The sequence below is a fragment of the Lithobates pipiens genome, unplaced genomic scaffold, assembly GCF_037356315.1.
Source record: "Lithobates pipiens isolate NorthernLeopardFrog02 unplaced genomic scaffold, aLitPip1_a1.2 Scaffold_16, whole genome shotgun sequence".
Lineage (NCBI taxonomy): Eukaryota > Metazoa > Chordata > Amphibia > Anura > Ranidae > Lithobates > Lithobates pipiens.
Window position 1 is genome coordinate 260,128,648 of NW_027507748.1, and position 19,191 is coordinate 260,147,838.

General features: G+C 44.3%; 1 protein-coding gene across 2 annotated transcripts in view; it reads left to right on the forward strand.

Moving 5' to 3' along the window:
* Nucleotides 1-9,321: 9,321 nt before the first annotated feature.
* The window catches only part of GNAT2 (G protein subunit alpha transducin 2), a 128,580-nt gene continuing 118,710 nt past the window's right edge, over nucleotides 9,322-19,191 (forward strand). Inside the window, exon 1 of one of the 2 annotated variants that reach the window (XM_077481338.1) lies at nucleotides 9,322-9,903. In XM_077481338.1, the coding sequence (XP_077337464.1) occupies nucleotides 9,786-9,903 (118 nt within the window). In that variant the 5' untranslated portion in view covers nucleotides 9,322-9,785. Of the gene's footprint in view, nucleotides 9,984-19,191 lie in introns of both variants that reach the window. The other variant, XM_077481339.1, reaches the window with a different exon arrangement.

Below are 19,191 nucleotides of genomic sequence, written 5' to 3' on the forward strand. Positions count from 1 at the left end.
ATTCGACTCGAACACGAAGCTCATCCCTACTCACTACCTATCACAGTTTGGAAGACCATGAAATGCCAAGATAGCACAACAACCCCCCCCCCACCCAAAATGACCCCTTTTCGAAAAATAATAGACACCCCAAGCTATTTGCTGAGGCATGTTGAGTATTTTGCAGATCTCGCTTTATGTCACAAAAGAAATACATTTTCCTTTTCTTTCTTCATTTTGCAAAACAAATGAGAGCTGCAAAATACTCACCATGCCTCTTCGTAAATACCTATGATAGGTAGTGAGTAGGGATGTGTGAATGGTTGGCATTGGCTGTTTGCACATTCGCTGAACAACTGAAAGAGGAAGTAAACCCTGATGAGTTTACTTCCTCTTTCATTCCCTGCAAAGGCAAAGCATAATGGACTACTATGCATCGCATAGTAGCCCATTATGTGGCACTTACCTGACACATGAGCCAGAGATGTCACCGCTGTCCCCTGTAGTCCGGTGCATCCATCTTCTCGGTGGGGTCTCGCAGCTCCGCCGCTGTCATTTGGCGAAGCCGCAATGAGGTCACTCCCGCGCATGCGCACGGGAGCCGAGACGCGCGGCATTGTGCGGCATCTTCGTCATCGACGATGCCACGCTCAGTGCGCCTGTGCCACGCTCAGTGTGCCGTTTTCGGGCAAATATCTCCTAAACCGTATAGCCACGCTTAATCTAGGCTTACCTGTAGGTCAAAGTGGTTTGTAAGAGTTTACAACCACTTGAATTACCAGGACATTCGACTGACACTGCATTGAAAGCCCTGATTTACTGAAGCAATGAAAGCTTTGCCCAATCAGGACACAGAGCACTGTCAGAGCCATGATTGGATGCTGTCTTGATGACTATCAAATCATGGCTCATTGCTGTTAGTCCTGCCTAGGGCCGCCATCAGGGGGGTACAGCTGTTACAACTGTAAGGGGCCCCGGGGTCTGCCCGGGCCAGAATAATGCAGGATGGGTGGAGGGGATCCGTGCTGTGCAGTATAGAAACGATCTCACAGTTTCTACAGTTCTCGTGTCATTGATTTTAGACATCAAGCTCTTTAATGTCACCTCTGGCTACTTTGTGCATGTGCTGTGTAACAACAAGCTGGGACCAGGTAGAAAGTTACAAGTAGGGGCTGTGAAGGAAAGGGAGGGGGGCTGCTTGCGTACAGGGAGGGGCCACAGGCTTGTGTGTTTACAGATTTGTGTATGTGGGGCTGCCATATATACAGGTGTGTGCGGGGGGCGCTGACATATATACAGGTGTGTGTGGGGGGGCTGACATATATACAGGTGTGGGGGGGACGCTGACATATATACAGGTGTGGTGGGAGGTAGCTGACATATATACAGGAGTGTGTGAGGGGGGCTGCCATAAATACAGGTGTGTTTGTGTGTAGGGGGGGCTGACATATATACAGGTGTGCCTGAGGGGGCTGCCATATATACAGGTGTGTGTGGGGGGGCTTACATATATACAGGTTTGGGAGGTGGGGGCGGACAAATATACAGGTGTGTGAGGGGGGCTGCCATATATACAGGTGTGTATATGTGTGTGTCAGTGGCGGCCCATAGGGGGCGCCGGGCGCCGCCCCCTCCCCCTAGGTGTAAAAAAAAAAAGTAAAAAAAGTAAAGTCTTCTTCTTGTCCCCCTCTTCGGTTCTTCTGCCGGGCCACCGCGCCTTCTTATAGCTCTTTTACAGGCGGTGGCCCGGTCTTCTGTCTCCGCCGCCGCCGCCGCCCGTTCTTCTTCTTCTTCTTCTTCTTCTCCAGGAGATGTTGACTCGACGATCTCTCCGACCGCAATGCCAGGGACTCGCTGCGCTGCCACTTATATAGGGACAATGGGGCGGTGTCACATGGGTTGATGTCACATGGGTTGATGTCACATGGGTTGATGTCACATGGCGACAGTCCCAGCATCCTCCGGGACTGTGACATCGTAAGGGGGCAGGGTCACCATGTGACATCAACCCATGTGACCAACCCATGTGACATCAACCCATGTGACACCGCCCCATTGTCCCTATATAAGTGGCAGCGCAGCGCGTCCCTGGCATTCCGGCCGGAGAGATCGTCGAGTCAACATCTCCTGGAGAAGAAGAAGAAGAAGAAGAAGAACGGGCGGCGGCGGCGACAGAAGACCGGGCCACCGCCTGTAAAAGAGCTATAAGAAGGCGCGGTGGCCCGGCAGAAGAACCGAAGAGGGGGACAAGACCCCCGAAGTCGGAAGAAGAGGCCGGCGGCGAGGAAGAAAGCCGGGCTCCTCTGCTAGCAAAAGAGCTACAAGAAGATAGCGGAGGAGTCCGGCGAGAAGACCCCCGAAGACGGAAGACCCCCGGAGCTGTGCAATAAAATATTTTAACCCTGTGTTGTGTTTTTTTTGTACTTTTTTTCACAGGTGAATGGGCAGGGGTACATTGTACCCCATACTCATTCACATAGGGTGGGGGGCCGGTATCTGGGGCCCCCTTATTAAAGGGGGCTCCCTGATTCCGATAAGCCCCCCGCCCGCAGACCCCGACAACCAACGGCCAGGGTTGTCGGGAAGAGGCCCTTGTCCTCAGCAACATGGGGACAAGGTGCTTTGGGGTGGGGGGGCCGCACGCCCCCCCTCCCCCAAGGCACCCCCCCATGTTGAGGGCACGCGGCCTGGTACGGCTCAGGAGGGGGGGGCGCCCGCTCGTCCCCACCCCCTTTCCTGGCCGGCCGGGTAGCGTGCTCGGATAAGGGTCTGGTGTGGATCTGGGGGGACCCCCACACCGTTTTTTCGGCGTAGGGGTTCCCCTTGGAATCCATATCAGACCTAAGGGCCTGGTATGCTCTCGGAGGGGGGAACCCACGCCAATTTTTTTTTCAGATTACATAAGGGGTGTGGTTTATGAGAAGTGGGAGGGGGCAAAATGATGGGCGGGGTCATGGTGGGCGGGGTCTGGCGCCCCCCCATCCAAAAACTTCACCAGCCGCCACTGGTGTGTGTAAAATGTCTGATCACTGCCTTGGTCCTACCGCACACTATAAAAGTATTATTTCAATAGTTACCATTTTTAGTGTGATAATGACGTAGAGAGAGATAGAGCAGAGCTCTGTTCAGTGCTATTAGACAGTTTGTGTGCTATTCTGATTCTATTGTCAGTGTAGAATATCAGTTTAGTGTGAATCTAGGGATAGTTCAGTGTGAGTGTAGTGCGACCGTTCATCTTTACATTAGTTTGAGTGTAGGGATAGTTCAGTCAGTGTGAGTGTAGTGTGACCACCATTAATTTTTACATTAGTGTAAATGTTGGGATAGTTCAGTCAGTGTGAGTGTAGTGTGACCACCATTTATCTTTACATTAGTATGAATGTAGGGATAGTTCAGTCAGTGTGAGTCTAGTGGCCGTTTAACACAGTATATTTCATTGCGTTACTGCAAGTTTAACACCGTATATTTCAGTACATTACCTTCAGTTTAACGCAGTGCATTTCTGTGTGTTAGTGCACGCTTAATGTAGTATATTTCAATGTGCTACTGCAAGTTTAACGCCATATATTTTAGTGCGTTACTGCAAGTTTAATGCTGTATATTTCAGTGCATTATCTTCCGTTTAACGCAGTATAGTTCAATGCGTTACTGCATAATGCTGTATATTGCAGTGCATTACCTTTCATTTAACACAGTACAGTTCAGTGCGTTACTGCAAGTTTAATGCCATATATTGCAGTGCATTACGTGCCGTTTAACCCCATACAATTCTGTGCCTTACTACACGCTTAACACAGTATAGTTCAGTGCATTATCTTCTGTTTAACACAGTATATTTCTGTGCATTACTGCACGTTTGATGCAGTATATTGGAGAGCTTCAGTGCAGTTTTACTGTAGTATATTATAGTGTTTCAGTGGAATGTATCTGTGTAGTGAGTACTCAAGTTAAACTGCACCAAACACCACTTTCCATTGATTAACCACTTGGGACCCGCGCTATAGCCGAATGACGGCTACAGCGCGGATCTCCTTTTCCGGGACTACGTCAATAGTGAGGGGCGCGCGGCGCGCTCTCTGAACGGCGAGTCTATGAGACTCGTCTGATCACCGATCAGAGCAAGTGGTCGATCCCGACCGCTTATCACGTGATCAGCTGTCAGCCAATGACAGCTGATCATGTGATATAACGGAGCCGGTAATCGGCTATTATTCCTCCTCGCGCTGACAGTCGATCACATCAGTCCCGATCATGGCCAGCCCTGCCAGTGCCCACCTGCTCCCTGCCAGTGCCCACCTGCCCCCTCATCAATAAAGATGATAAAAAATAAGTGCCCCCCGTCAGTGCCACCCAGCAGTGCCCATAGTGCCACCCAGCAGTGCCCACAGTGCCAGCCAGCAGTGCCCACAGTGCCACCCAGCAGTGCCCACAGTGCCACCCAGCAGTGCCCACAATCTGCCTCAACAAAGGTGCTGCACCCCAGTGCCACATATCCATGCCCATCAGTGTCATCTACCAGTGCCCATCAGTGCCCAGCAGTGCCGCCCATCAGTGCCCAGCAGTGCCACCTATCAGAGCCACCTATCAGTGCCACCTATCAGTGCCCATCAGTCCCATCTATCAGTGGTACCCATCAGTGCCCCTTAGTGCCACCCATCTGTGCCACCCATCTGTGCCACCCATTCGTGCCATCTTATCTGTGCCCATCTTTGCCCATCAGTGCCGCCTTATCTGTGCCCATCGGTGCCGCCTTATCTGTGCCTATTAGTGCCGCCTTAACTATGCCTATCAGTGCCCACCAGTGCAGCCTATCAGTGCCCACCAATGCAGCCTATCAGTGCCCACCAATGCAGCCTATCAGTGCCCACCAGTGCAGCCTATCAGTGCCGCCTCATCAGCGCACTTCAATGAAGGAGAAAAATGACCTGTTTGCAAAATTTTATAACAAACTATTAAACATGATTTTTTTTTTTTTTTTTGCATCTTTTTTGTTTGTTTAGCAAAAAATAAAACTCCCAGCTGTAATTAAATACCACCAAAAGAAAGCTCTATTTGTGGGAAAAAAATGATAAAAATTTCATTTGGGTACAGTGTTGTATGCCCGCGCAATTGTCATTCAAAGTGCATCAGCGCTGAAAGCTGAAAATTGGTCTGGGACTGAGGGGGGTTTAAGTGCCCAGTAAGCAAGTGGTTAAAGTGCATTTGTGTACACATTTCCACATCTATATTACATTTTGTTAATAAGCACGCCCCCCCTCCCCCCCCCCCCCAATGTCTGGGAGGACAACAAGGAGAGGCAGATGTCCCCATGGCACTGTGAGGCCAGCAGCATAAGTGTCCACGGGCAAAGGTGGACATGATCAGTCCTCAGGCAGGGCATCATTTCCTCTGTTTAGTGATGTTGCCTGTGCTATCCAGACTCAGCATGCAGAGGAGGTGGTGGACTGGCTTAATAAACCATCCCTGTCCTTCATCACCCAAGCAGAGACTGGTGCACAGTCAACTGCAGCTGCCAGGGTGGCTGAACCTGCTTCCTTGTCCACAGCTATTTCTGCCATAGCCCCAGCATTAGGCATAGAGGAGTCATGCTCAGAGTTATTTGAACACAGAGTCAGCCACTTGCTCCTTGACGATGCACAGCCATTACTTGATTCAGATGTTGATGTTGAGGTTGAGGAAGGCAGGAACATGAGCATACAGAGAGGGGAGAACACTGGTACACAAATTGGTAGTTATGTCCCTCCAGCCACAGCGTATTGCCAAGTTGTCTCCCGTGGTAATGAGGGTGGAGGAGATGATGATGATGAGGTCACTGACATGACTTGGGTGCCAGATAGGGCAGAGGTGGAAAGTGAGAGTGAGGCACAACCCCAATGAGAAAGCCACCCTATTCCATCACATTGTGGAGCTGTTATCCCCCAGCTCACTTCCCACATCTCAGCTATGTGGGCCTTTTTTAGCACATGTAATCACACCGTGGCAATTTGCAAACTTTGTCTCAAGCACATCAAGCGTGGCAAAAACACCAGTCATTTGGGTACCAAAGATGTTACGATAGCTTGACAAGGCATTTAACCTCCCACCACTCAGCCTGTTGGCAAGAGCACCTGAAAGCCACACAAAAGGGGCGCAAATCTGTTCCTCATCCTTACTCACCTCAGTCTGCCCCCACTATACCTCATAACCTCTCAGCAGCCTCCAATAACAGGGATGATCTGCCAGCAGCACAGGTGTTTGACAGGTGCATATCATTGCAAGTTTTGATAGCAAGGACAATTCTTGTTTTCATCAAATGTACCTATATAATGTTACGGTGTGAAAGCACCACCGGCACACAAAGACCAACTTGTCTGCACCTGTTTGACAAGTGCATATCATTGCAATTTTTGACAGCAAGGCCAATTATGCTTTCATCAAAAAGTACCTCTACAAGGTAATGGTGTGAGGACACCACCAACACCCAAAGACCAATTTTTCAGCACCTGTTACTTCTATACAAAGTCTGTGGAAGAGACACCAGAATTTATCCCAAAAATCTCTAAACTTGTTCCCAGTGCACTGCATTGTTGCCTTATCACACAGACTGGCTCCGCAAGCTGTTGCTTACAAAATAAAGAAAGCTTGCAAATTGGCAAATGTAATTTTTTTATAAAAGCAATTATAGCTGCAGCAGCTTCTATACACAGCACAAATGTGCCACTTTACAGGTGGACTAAGAGAACCCCCCACAGGCACTATATTAAAAGGAATTTTTCATTTTTTATGATTTCACTTTAAGCATCAATAAATCACTGCTTATTTAAAAATAAAAATTTTTTCATTAATACATGTCCCCCAGGGCAGTACCTGGACCCCCATAATCATTGTATGCCCAATTGATTGCATATAAGCCTTCAAAATGATCACTTTTGATTTTTCACGTTCAGGTCCTATAGACTTCAATGGGGTTTGTTCTTTGGTTCCAAACTGTTGTGTGTATAGATTGTTTTGGTCCACAATCAGTTGATCAATTTGCTGTTTCCACCAGAATTTCAGACATGGCAGGGGAATAATGAGTGCTGCTGAATCTGGGGGGCTGCCAATCAGGATTTGCAAGCACCTCTGGAAGGACACTATGGGCTACAGTGCTGATGTGTAAAATGCCAGGATATACTAGGCTGCTGGTGTCTGCCAGTCCACCAAAAGGTAGTGCAGCACTAGTACTTGGATTCTGCTGCATATGAGACAAGGCATGCGTTCCTAGCAACTCAGCTACAAGAAGAAGTCTCCGATGTACAAGTGTCAGGAACCATGAAACAGACAGAAACAGAAGTACAATCAAATCACACTTGTTTATTAATAAAAATAAAAAGGTAAATAGAAAAAAGCGTAGTCAAGCATAGCCAGAGTCCAGTAGCCAGATCGGGTAGTCAGCCAGTCCAAAGTTCATAAACCAGATCGGGTAATCAGCCAGTCCAGACGTCAGGAATCCAAGGAGAGCAACTGCAAGCAGGATAGAAGCCAGGAGGGATGTCAGCAAGCCAGTCTTGAAACAAACAGCAGGAGATGGTTCCTAGTGATGTGACCAACGTGAAGGCAAATGAAAGAGTGAGCTGGAAGGCTTTAAATAGGCAGGTCAGACGAGCATCATCGGGAACAGCTGGTAACTGTGGAAAGAGAAGAGAGCTGGCAATTAGCCGACAGCTGAGCGGCCAGCCCAGAGGAGGAAGGGCTAAGCCAGCCCTGACAACAAGTACATGATTATGCCTGTATGATCCATCTGTATGAGGTTGGCAAGAGGTTAAAGGGGTTGTAAAGGTTCATTTTTTATTTTCTAAATAGGTTCCTTTAAGCTAGTGCATTGTTGGTTCACTTACCTTTTCCTTCGATTTCCCGTCTAAATGTTTTTTTCTTTGTTTTCTTTGTCTGAATTTCTCACTTCCTGTTCCTCCTCAGTAAGCTGTTCAGTAAGCTGTTCTGGCTGATTAAACACCACTCGGATGATGGTGTGAAGTTTACTGAGGAGAAACAGGAAGTGAGAAATTCAGACAAAGAAAAAAAACATTTAGAAGGGAAATCGAAGGAAAAGGTAAGTGAACAAACAATGCACTAGCTTAAAGAAACCTATTTATAAAATAAAAAACAAATCTTTACTACCCCTTTAAGGTAAAAAAAAACCTTCAGCCTTTACAACTATTTTAAATGTTATTTTCAGATATCACAAATGGACCTTGTGACCATCAGTTGACAAGTTTAGCATATCAAAATCACAGAGATGCACTGTCTATTAACTGGCCTCCTCCTTATTCACCAGCTCCCCAAAGACTATACGAACAGTGACTGCATGTGATTGGATGGAGTCACTGTTCAATTGACAATTTTATACCCGGCTCCTTTGATTTTTCAATCCATTTTTGTGGATTTGGGTGTTGCAGACAGGGCCAATCACAGCTTATATTTCAGCTGATTTAGCAAGAATTGGCCAAATCTCAAGCCATGTATGGCTTGCTTAAGAAAGTATAGTTTTAAAGTCCTGCTTCTCTGATTATGCAGTCAACCTTTTTTGTGAAAAGCATTTAAGATAAAAAATAATAATCTAACCACACCAGTAAAGATTGTTTGAGACCTGAAGGTGATCTGCCTTTAGCAAAATAACTAGTCAGAGCCAGTGTGTAGTGGGTGGGGAGATAAAGTATTTGATAATCATTGTGCAGAAGCCAAAAAAGGAGAAGGACAGCAATGCAGGATTAACTCTAAAATCCTCCACTTTAAAGAGCTTAGTACAGATGTCTGATTCCTGTGTCAGGAGATCCTGGCAGCAAAGCTGTAGGATTAAAAGCAGTTGGTACCTGTCACATCGAATTAATATGTCCTAGAGGATGGAACAGCAACAATCATATTATCACAGGGTGCAATGCATGTTTTAGGGGGTCATAAGTTTGTTACTGGAAGAAGTTTCCAGTCCATAGGGGAGAAAAATGCTTGGAAACAGGTTATAGTATTCAAAGACAGAATGTGGATTACTGCTCATAAGCTTGTGATACTTAATATAGCATATGACATAACACTTATCCTGAGAACACCAGGATTGACTTAAAATAGCATAGGATGGTGAATCAGTAAATCTATTAAAATAGATAATTGCCGGTAAAGCCCAAATACTGTGGTGTTTGATTAATCCATACAGCATTCAGATATAATTTTTTGCCCCAAATGTAAAATTTGTATACAAGAATATAGATTTGAAAGAGCAGAGTTCAATGGATTCTGCTTCAAACTTTCAATCCAGACACATCAGCACCCCCTCCCTTTAGCCCTAAGCCTCAAGATCTCTAATGGGATTTCTCAAGTCAGGCGATAATTGGAAACCTTTCATCCCAGGAACCTTATCTAAAAGGGAGCAGAGAGAGAAGCAAGAGGGATACTGAAAAACCTACCACAAGTGAAATTTTTTTTTCCAAAAATGATACAGGGCTACATCCATAAATAGAAAGCTTGAACAGGAACAGAAGGTGAACAGGGAAATATTTTGTACATAGAGAAAAGCAGATCAATCCAACAAGTCTAACAAGGAAAAAAGTTATTGCAGTATTGGAGATCTGGAGATCTGAATTTTAATACATGGAAACTTAATATAGCACAATTTTTTTTCAGAAGAGTAAAAAAATAAAAAAACAGCACAAGGGAGTCGGATCATCAAATACCCAGAAAAAACAACAACAACTTTAGTACATTTCTCAGAAAGTGGAAGACAAGGAAGCACAGACACCCATAGCAAAGAACTGGAGGAAACTGGGGCGCTTGATACAGAAGGTGGAGACACAGAGATGGGAAGTGGTGCAAGTGCAGAAGACAAAGAGCTAGCAAAGAGATCAAAGGAGCTTGAGAAAAAATTGCAGGAAGATGCTGCCAAGGATGCCAAGACGGTGAAACTATTACTACTCGGTGAGAAACAGATGTTTATAAGAGCGTGCTTGTGTGAGAGTATTGGAAAGACAGAAGATGATGCTGGAGACACCAAAAAGGTCAATATTTTACAGCAAACAGGTCTATTTATACTAGCATCTATATATTTTGCAAAGAGATCTGTCAACTTAGATGAAGTCTGTATTTTAGGGCTGTGGAATATAAATGTATATGCACAAACCTCATTCAAGAGCTATTTCATATAGTACAGTATTGCTCCAGTGATTGGCCTAGAGACCTGCCCTTAGTATACAAACTAATATAACATAAGTCAGTAGTACAAATAGGTTAAACTAATGCAATATGTATGTTAAACCTCAGTTTTGGAGCAGTCGTACATACTCTGGAATGATATGTGCTACCTGGTAGGGAAGGAAACATTAGGCACAGGTGTTTTTTTTCTTATTGAGGAACACTGAGTAATACCACAAAATGTTCTGTTATATTAATTCTGTTCTTTATTAATATTTTGATATTGAAAGTCTATATGAAATACTGTATTTATTTGCATAGGCTTCTAAAGTCAAAATAAAGATGTTATTTTGTATTTTTTTAAGATTATATATAAAGTACACCTATGTTTTTGTGTAATGCATTATAATGTAGTACACGTTGTGCAGTGTGTTACAGCACACCACAAATGCATAGTGCAGCATTACAGAAATGATGCAGAGACCGTTTTTCATAGTTTTCTCTCTGTTGGAAGCCCATTCAAAGTGAATGGGCTTCCTTAACACACTACATGTTAGGTGGATAATACTGTACACTAACATGCATGTAGTAAGGCGTTGCAACAGTGCAAAGGGGTCCTAAGGATATGCATGCAGTAATGCCCTGTACGCATGGCCGGACATTTTGACGACAAAATCCGTCTGATTTTTTCCGACGGATATTGGCCCAAACTTGTCTTGCATACACACGGTCGCACAAAGTTGTCGGAAAATCCAATCGTTCAGAACGCGGTGACGTACAACCCGTATGATGGGACTATAAAGAGGGCAGTAGCCAATAGCTTTTGTCTCGTAATTTATTCTGAGCATGTGTGTCCGTCGGAATTGTCTACACACGATCGGAATTTAAATGATCGGATTTTGTTGTCGGAAAATTTTAGATCCTGCTCTCAAACTTTGTGTGTCAGAAATTCCGATGGAAAAGAAATTCCGATCGTATTTTCCGACAACAAGATCCGATCGCACATTTTCCATTGGAAAGTCCGACCGTGTGTACAGGGTATAAGTATACTTGCATTTAATTATTTAATTCATATTCTGGAAAATGAGAAAATCAAAATTATAATGTAGTTTACCCAATGTTGATCACGATTTATGATGTATGCTTTCACTGTGGATTAAACTATGAATGCTTCTAATCCTATGCTATAGCACAAACCAAATCTGACAGTCATTAGCGTGATGCTTGCTGAGGGCAATTAGCAAATGAGTAATGCTAGTAAGTAGCAGCACAAGAGCATATTAGAGGACATTAACTCCTTCATATAAATAAAAGAAGCTTTTATAGTAGGATAATGTGTCCACTAACAGTATATACAGCTATGTATTATAAATCATAATGCTACTATTAGTCATATCTAAGCCTTGGTTGATATCATCACTGTAAATAAATATCAGTATTACAAATCTTTTTATGGTAGAATGTAGAAGCCAGTGTATTTTATTTAGGAGCATTACACAACATATTTAAACCTGTACTCTCCTAAGAACTTTAGTGAGTGCATAAAACAATACTGCGTATCACACTTATTGAAATTAGTAGATCTGTGCATCTTACCTTGAAAGCTTCCAGTGCTGCTAATTAGGATGGCATTGGTTTTGTATTGGTTCAAGCAAACTAGAATGTTTGTTCACGTATTTTTATAAGTTATCAGTAGATTTGTGTAAGTACACAGGTATATTTTGAGACTGCTTAAAATTCAAATGATTCCGTTTTGGTGGAGTTACCCTGTACAGTGTATTTTAAATGACAAATATCCTCTTTATATGCTCTAAATTCTTGCTATGTCCTAAATATAGAGAAGCGGACTGATTTAAGGGTAGTTTAGGTCATTTAGGAGTTGATGTACTAATGGCAATAGACTGTGCACTCTACAAGTGCAGTTGCACTTGTTTTTCACAGAGCTTAGTGAATGCGGTGAAGCTCTGCTGATTTCCATATAGAGAACTTGGTGTTGAGTTAATCGCTTTACAGTCAACACAGAGGACAAGGGGGCACTCTTAATGCCTAGAGGAAAAAAGATTTAATCTCCAAATACGGAAAGGTTTCTACACAGTAAGAGCTGTAAAAATGTGGAATATACTCCCTCCAGATGTGATTCTGGCCAGCTCAGTAGATTATTTTAAGAAAGACCTCAATTCTTTCCTAACTGTACATAACTGAGTTCTAACATTTATAGGTAAAGTTGATTCAGGGAAAATCTGATTGCCTCTTGGGGGATGAGGAAGGAAATTTTTCCCCTTCTGTAGCAAATTGGATCATGCATTGATGGGGCAGATTAGCAGGGGGTTACAGTGGTGGGACAGATGTGCAGGAGGTACAGTGGTGGGAGGGATGAGAAGGGGTTTCAGTGGTGGGACAGAAAATTAGGGGGTTACAGTGGTGGGAAAGATGAGCGGGGGGGTTCAGTTTTGGGGCAGAGGAGAAAGGCGGTACATTGGTGGGACAGATGAGCAGGTAGTTACAGCGGTGGGGCAGAGGAGCGGGGGGTACAGAAGTGGGGCAGATGTGCAGAGGGGTGCAAAGGAGAAAGGAGGTACCTTGGTAAAACACATGAGCAGGGGGTTACAGTGATGGGGTAGATGAGAAAAGGGGGTACATTGATGGGGCAGATTATCAGGGGGGTTACAGTGGTGGGATAGAAGAGCAAGAGGTACAGTGGTGGGACAGATGTGCAGGAGGTACAGTGGTGGGAGGGATGAGAAGAAGGTTCAGCAGTGGGACAGAAAAGCAGAGGGTTATAGTGGTGGGAAAGATGAGTAGAGGGGGTTCAGTGTTGGGGCAGAGGAGAAAGGAGGTAGATTGGTGGGACAGATGAGCAGAGTGTTACAGCGGTGGGGCAAAGGGACAGGGGGGTGAAGAAGTAGGGCAAATGTGCAGAGGGGTGCAGAGGAGAAAGGAGGCAACTTGGCGGAACACATGAGCAGGGGGTTACAGTAGGGGGCAGAAGAGCAGGGGGTACAGTGGTGGGACAAATGTGCAGGAGGTACAGTGGTGGAGCAGATGAGAAAGGAGGTTACAGTGGTATGGCAGATGAGCAGATAATTTCAGTGTTAGGACAGATGAGAAGATGGTTCAGCCGTGAGACAGGAAAGCATGAGGGTACGGAGGTGGAGCAGATGTGCAGGGAGGTACAGTGGTGGGGAAGATGAGAAAGGGAGAACATTGGTGGATCATATGAGCAGGGGGTTACAGTGGTTGGACAGAAGAGCAGGGTGGTACAGTGGCGGGGCAGATGTACAGGGGGTTACAGTGGTAGGGCAGATGTGCGGGGGGTTACAGTGGAGGGGCAGATGAGAAAGGGGGTACATTGGTGGGGCAGATGAGAAAAAGGGTACAGTGGTGGGGCAGATGAGCAGGGTGGTACAGTGGTGGGGCAGATTTACAGGGGGTTACAGTGGTGGGGCAGATGAGCAGGGTAGTACAGTGGTGAGGCAGATGAGCAGGGGGTTACAGTGGTGGGGCAGATGTGAAAGGGGTTACAGTGGTGGGGCAGATGTGCAGGGGGGTACGGTGGTGGGACAGATTAGCAGGGGGGGCAGTGATCTGAGGTGTGAGGGTGCAGGATGTTTAATTTCTCACTACTAAAGCATTTACTTGATAAGAAATCCTTTTCGTAATGTTGAAATTTTTTTGTTATAAAATCGGCACGCTCAATTTCTTTGAAAACATTTTTTGGCACACTATGCTCAAAAAGTTGCCTACCCCTGTTCTAGACCATGAAGGAGACAGTGGCCAGTGCAAACCAATGCTTCCACATACAGCTTAGGTGTGGTAATGTGTCAGGTGGATCAGCGTATGTCACCATCAAGAATGCCATGTGGTTGTGTGGGCACCACAAAAGCTGCAACTCTAATGCCCTGTACACACGGTCGGACATTCTGAGCACAAAATCCGTTGGATTTTTTCAGACGGATTTTGGCCGAAATATGTCTGGCATACACACGGTCGCACAAAGTTGTCAGAAAATCCGATCGTTCAGAACGAGGTGACGTTAAACACGTACAACGGGACTACGTAGAGGCCAGTAGCCAATAGCTTTCGCCTCCAAATTTTTCTGAGCATGCGTGGCACTTTGTGCGTCGGAATTCACTACACACAATCGGAAAAAATCCGATCGGATTTTGTTGTTGGAAAATTTTAGATCCAGGTCTCAAACTTTTTCCGTTGGAAATTCTGACAGAAAAAGTCCGATAGAGCTCACACACGATCGGATTTTCCGACAACATAATCCGATCGGACTTTTCTGTCTGAATTTCCGACCGTGTGTATGGGACATAACTGGATGACTGCAGCTTTACAGTGATTAAACTGTGTTGCTGGAGAGAATGTCAATTTACTCAGTTGAAGCTTGATTCTCCAGCATTATGATTTCCCTATTAAAGAGGGAATTAACCAGAGCACTACAGACAGATTCTTTTGGCAGGCTTGGTTGTGTTGAAAAGGAATTTGTAATCTCTTCCCATGCAACCTCCTAAAAAGGGAAGGTGTGATGCTAATGAGTTCTGATGAACCCCAAACTGTGTGGAGAAAATGGGATACTGAACACCGTGGCACCCATTTTTTTGCCAGAATTCACAAATCAGTAACGAAAACAGTCTGACTGGTTACTTGGAGTTTACATTTGAGTTATTCTATAGTCAGCATTTTTATGGTGATTTCATACATTATTAAATATATATAATATATATATATAAATATATTATTTATTTGATTTGTTTATGGTTGTGGCATTGTTATTATTGCTACATATTACCATTCATTAGCACAGTCAGTATTTTATTATTATTGTGTTAAGAGTGCCACACTGTTTTTTCAAAAGTTTTGTGTATGTTGTATATCCAGACATTCATTTTTGTGTATGTTGTATATCCAGACATTCATTTTTGTGTATGTTGTATATCTAGACATTTTGGTATGTGCACCATCCCACTGTTTTCACTTACAATAGAATACTACCATTTAGAGTATTAGTGCCACATTCTAGTTGCCATCATCATAGTGGGAAAGTTCTACTTCAAGCTTTAGTGCATCATTTAAGGACCAACTGTGCACGTGCAACTTCTGTGAAAGAAGTTCTTAGAAATTAGCTGCATATTATATATAATATATACAATATCTTACAAAAGTGAGTACACCCTCACATTTTTGTCAATATTTTATTATATCTTTTCATGTGACAACACTGAGGAAATTACACTTTACTACAATGTAAAGTAGTGAGTGTATAGCTTGTATACCAGTGTAAATTTGCTGTCCCCTCAAAATAACTCAACACACAGCCATTAATGTCTAAACTGCTGGCAACAAAAGTGATTACACCACCCCTAAGTGAAAATTTCCAAATTGGGCCCAAAGTGTTAATATTTTGTATGGCCACCATTATTTTCCAGCACTGCCTTAACCTTCTTGGGCATGGAGTTCACCAGAGCTTCACAGGTTGCCACTGGAGTTCTCTTCCACTCCTCCATGACAACATCATGAAGCTGTTGGATGTTAGAGACATTGCGCTCCTACACCTTCCATTTGAGGATGCCCGAAGATGTTCAATAGGGTTTAGGTCTGGAGACATGCTTGGCCAGTCCATCACCTTTACCCTCAGCTTCATTAGCAAGGCAGTGGTCGTCGTGGAGGTGTGTTTGGGGTCGTTATCATGTTGAAATACTGCCCTGCGGCCCAGTTCCCGCAGGGAGGGGATCGTGCTCTGCTTCAGTATGTTGCAGTACATGTTGGCATTCAGGGTTCCCCCCAATGAACTGTAGTTCCCCAGTGCTGGCAGTATTTATGCAGCCCCGGACCATAACACTCCCACAACCATACTTGATTGTAGGCAAGACAAAATTGTCTTTGTACTCCTCATCTGGTTGCCGCCACACACGCTTGACACCATCTGAACCAAATAAGTTTATCTTGGTCTCATTAGACCACAGGACATGGTTCCAGTAATCCATGCCCTTAGTCTGCTTGTCTTCAGCAAACTGTAGCCTCATATTTAGAAGAGGTTTCCTTCTGGGACAACAGCCATGCAGACTAAATTGATGCAATGTGCGGCGTATAGTCTGAGCACTGACAGGCTGACCTCCCTCCCACCTCTTCAACCTCTGTAGCAATGCTGGCACTGCTCCTACATCTATTTCCCAAAGACAACCTCAAGATAACGCTGAGCATGTGCACTCAACTTCTTTGGTCGACCATGGCGAGGCCTGTTCTGAGTGGAACCTGTCCTGTCAAACCGCTGTATGGTCTTGGTCACCATGCTGTAGCTCAGTTTCAGGGTTTTGGCAATCTTTATGAAGAGCAACCATTTTTTTTCTGATCATCAGAGAGTTCTTTGCCATGTTGAACTTCCAGTGACTAGTGTGAGAGAGAGAGCAATAACACCAAATGTAACATTCCTGCTCCCCATTCACACCTGAGACCTTAAGTAGCGAGTCGCATTCCACCAGGGAGGGAAAATCTCTAATTGGGTCCAATTTGGACATTTTCACTTAGGGTGTACTCACTTTTGTTGCCAGTGGTTTAGACATTATTGGCTGTGGAGTTATTTTGAGGGGAAAGGTAATGTACACTGTTATATAAGCTGTACACTCACTACTTTACTTTGTAGCAAAGTGTAATTTCATCAGTTTTGTCACATTTACTAAAATGTGAGGGGTTTACTCACTTTTGTGAGATACTGTGTGTGTGTGTGTGTGTTATATATATGCTATAGTTGTTATATAGTTGCAGTTGCTCCTGAGCTTAATAAATGAGGGAAAGCTCATTTGACTTCCACCATTCAATTATGTGCAAACAAAAATGCTTTTTTTTTTGTTAGTTGCCTTGGATTAGAGGTTTGGGAACCTGGTCCCCAACCAAGTTTCGACGGGGGCAAAAGAGCAAGTGGACTATCTCGGTACAATGTAACAAGGGTACAAATAAGAAATATAGACAATCAGAAAAAGATGCGAAAATGTATTGATACAGACAACATAGCAATACAAATTAAAAAGACAGTAACTTGGTCATATATAGTACTTTGACTAGTTTCTCAGGTTAACTGCTTCATCAGGAAATACATCTGTAAATAGACAAAGTCAGTTGACATAATAGTCAGAAATGTATACAACGTTTGTAGAAAATTGTATAGTTGAGGGAATTTGGGGAAGGAAAGTATGCTGAGGGTAAAAGATTGCTTTTACAGGGCAGGGCGTAGCCAACGGAGCCTCCCGCGATGACTGGGGGAAATTAACGAATCAATGGGCTGGAGTCTGGGTGGAATGGAATTCAAGAAATAAAATTGCCAGAACCAAAATATATTAGAGGAATGAAAAGGTGCCAGTGAAGTGGTGGAAATGTGAAGTGGGAATGAGGTGAAAAGGGGACTAGAAGGGTAGTGCAAAGACAGTGAATAAAAGGATAAACAGCAACTAAACCGTGAAGGGGACAAGATTGACTAGCACACTGGTAAGGAGGGAAGAGGAGAAAAGGGGAGGAGATGGGAAAGAGGGATAGAGAGCGAGGGAAAAGGGAGGGGAAAAAAGAGGTGAAAGAAAAAAGTGGGAAGGGGAGGAGGAAAGGAACAAAAAAGAGGCAAAAAGGAAGAAAGCAAAGAAGAAGGGAAGGGAAAAAAATAAAGGGGTAAAGGAACTAGGGCCAGATGAAAGGGGTGAAAAAAGGAGACAGAAGAGGAAAATAAGCATAAAAAAGGGGAAGAGGAGGAAAAAGGAAAGGTGATGAATAAAACAGAGGGGTGGAAGAGGAGAAAAAGAAGGGGGGTGAAGGGAGGGGAAAAAATGGGGAGGAAGGAGGGGGAGGGGCGTGGTGTGTGGAGCAGAGCCCCCAAGGTGATGGAAGGGGAAAAAATTGAAATGTTTGAAGAAATGATGAAAGCGAAAAGTGACTAAAGTGCCTAAATGACAGGTAATAAAATATATATGGGGAGTTGCCTCTGGGGGGTGAGGGAAGGAGGAAATTTGAGAAATGTACAGTGATGATAAAGGTGGAAAGTGACTGAGGTGCCTTGTGTAACAAATAATGAAATGTATACCTATTTGGCAATGATACCAGAAGTCTGGGACTCGGAGGGGAGAGTTCCACTGGTAAAATGAGGAATAGATACCAGTGGTGGCGATGAAAGGAGTGCTTGGATGGAGGGAGTGACACAGCCAAAGTCTCACAGAAACAACAATCTCATGCACCTAACCTGTATGGGAAGAATGGCATGTGGTATCAAGTAAAGGTGGGTGGTCATTTAAATATGATGGCCATATATAGATAGGTAAAGTTTTATAAGGGATGTGGGACACCCAGAGCTGAAAGCTTACCATAGCGAGAGAGCATCAGGGTCTCCTCCGGGTCTGTGACCCAGCCTAATGATCAGCAGGTAGATGTCAGCTATTAATCCCAACCCCGTGGCGTAGCCCGACACCGGTCTGAGCCGGCGTACGGCATCTGGTGGTCAAGGGTCTGTAAATAGACAAAGTCAGTTGACATAATAGTCAGAAATGTATACATTTGTAGAAAATTGTATAGCTGAGGGATGGTGGGGAAGGAGAGTATGCTGAGGGTAAAAGGTTGCTTACCCAAGTCCCGGTGCAAACAGGGCACAGGGCGTAGCCAGCAGAGCCACCTACAGTGACTGAGGGAAATTAACGAATCAATGGGCTGGAGTCTGGGTGGAATGGAATTCATGAAATAAAATTGGCGGAACTGAAATATATTAGATTGCACGTGATTGGGTTTTCTTTAAAAAGCAAAGCTTCTCCTCATTTACTAATCTCTGGAGCAACTGCATTGCAAAGTGCACAGTCTATTTGCCTTAACCCCATTGTATTGATTTTTGTTTGATTTGTTATGGTTGTGGCATTGTTATCATTGCTACATCTCACGGTTCATTAACACAGTCAGTATTTATATTATTATTGTGATAAGGAAGAATGCAACACAAGTACTGGCGAAATGAGAGTAACTCCCCTTTCATTGAGAAAAAAACATTCCCCCCTGGATGATCTATGTACATTGCAGGGATTTTAACAAACCTTGTTGCAGAGTCCT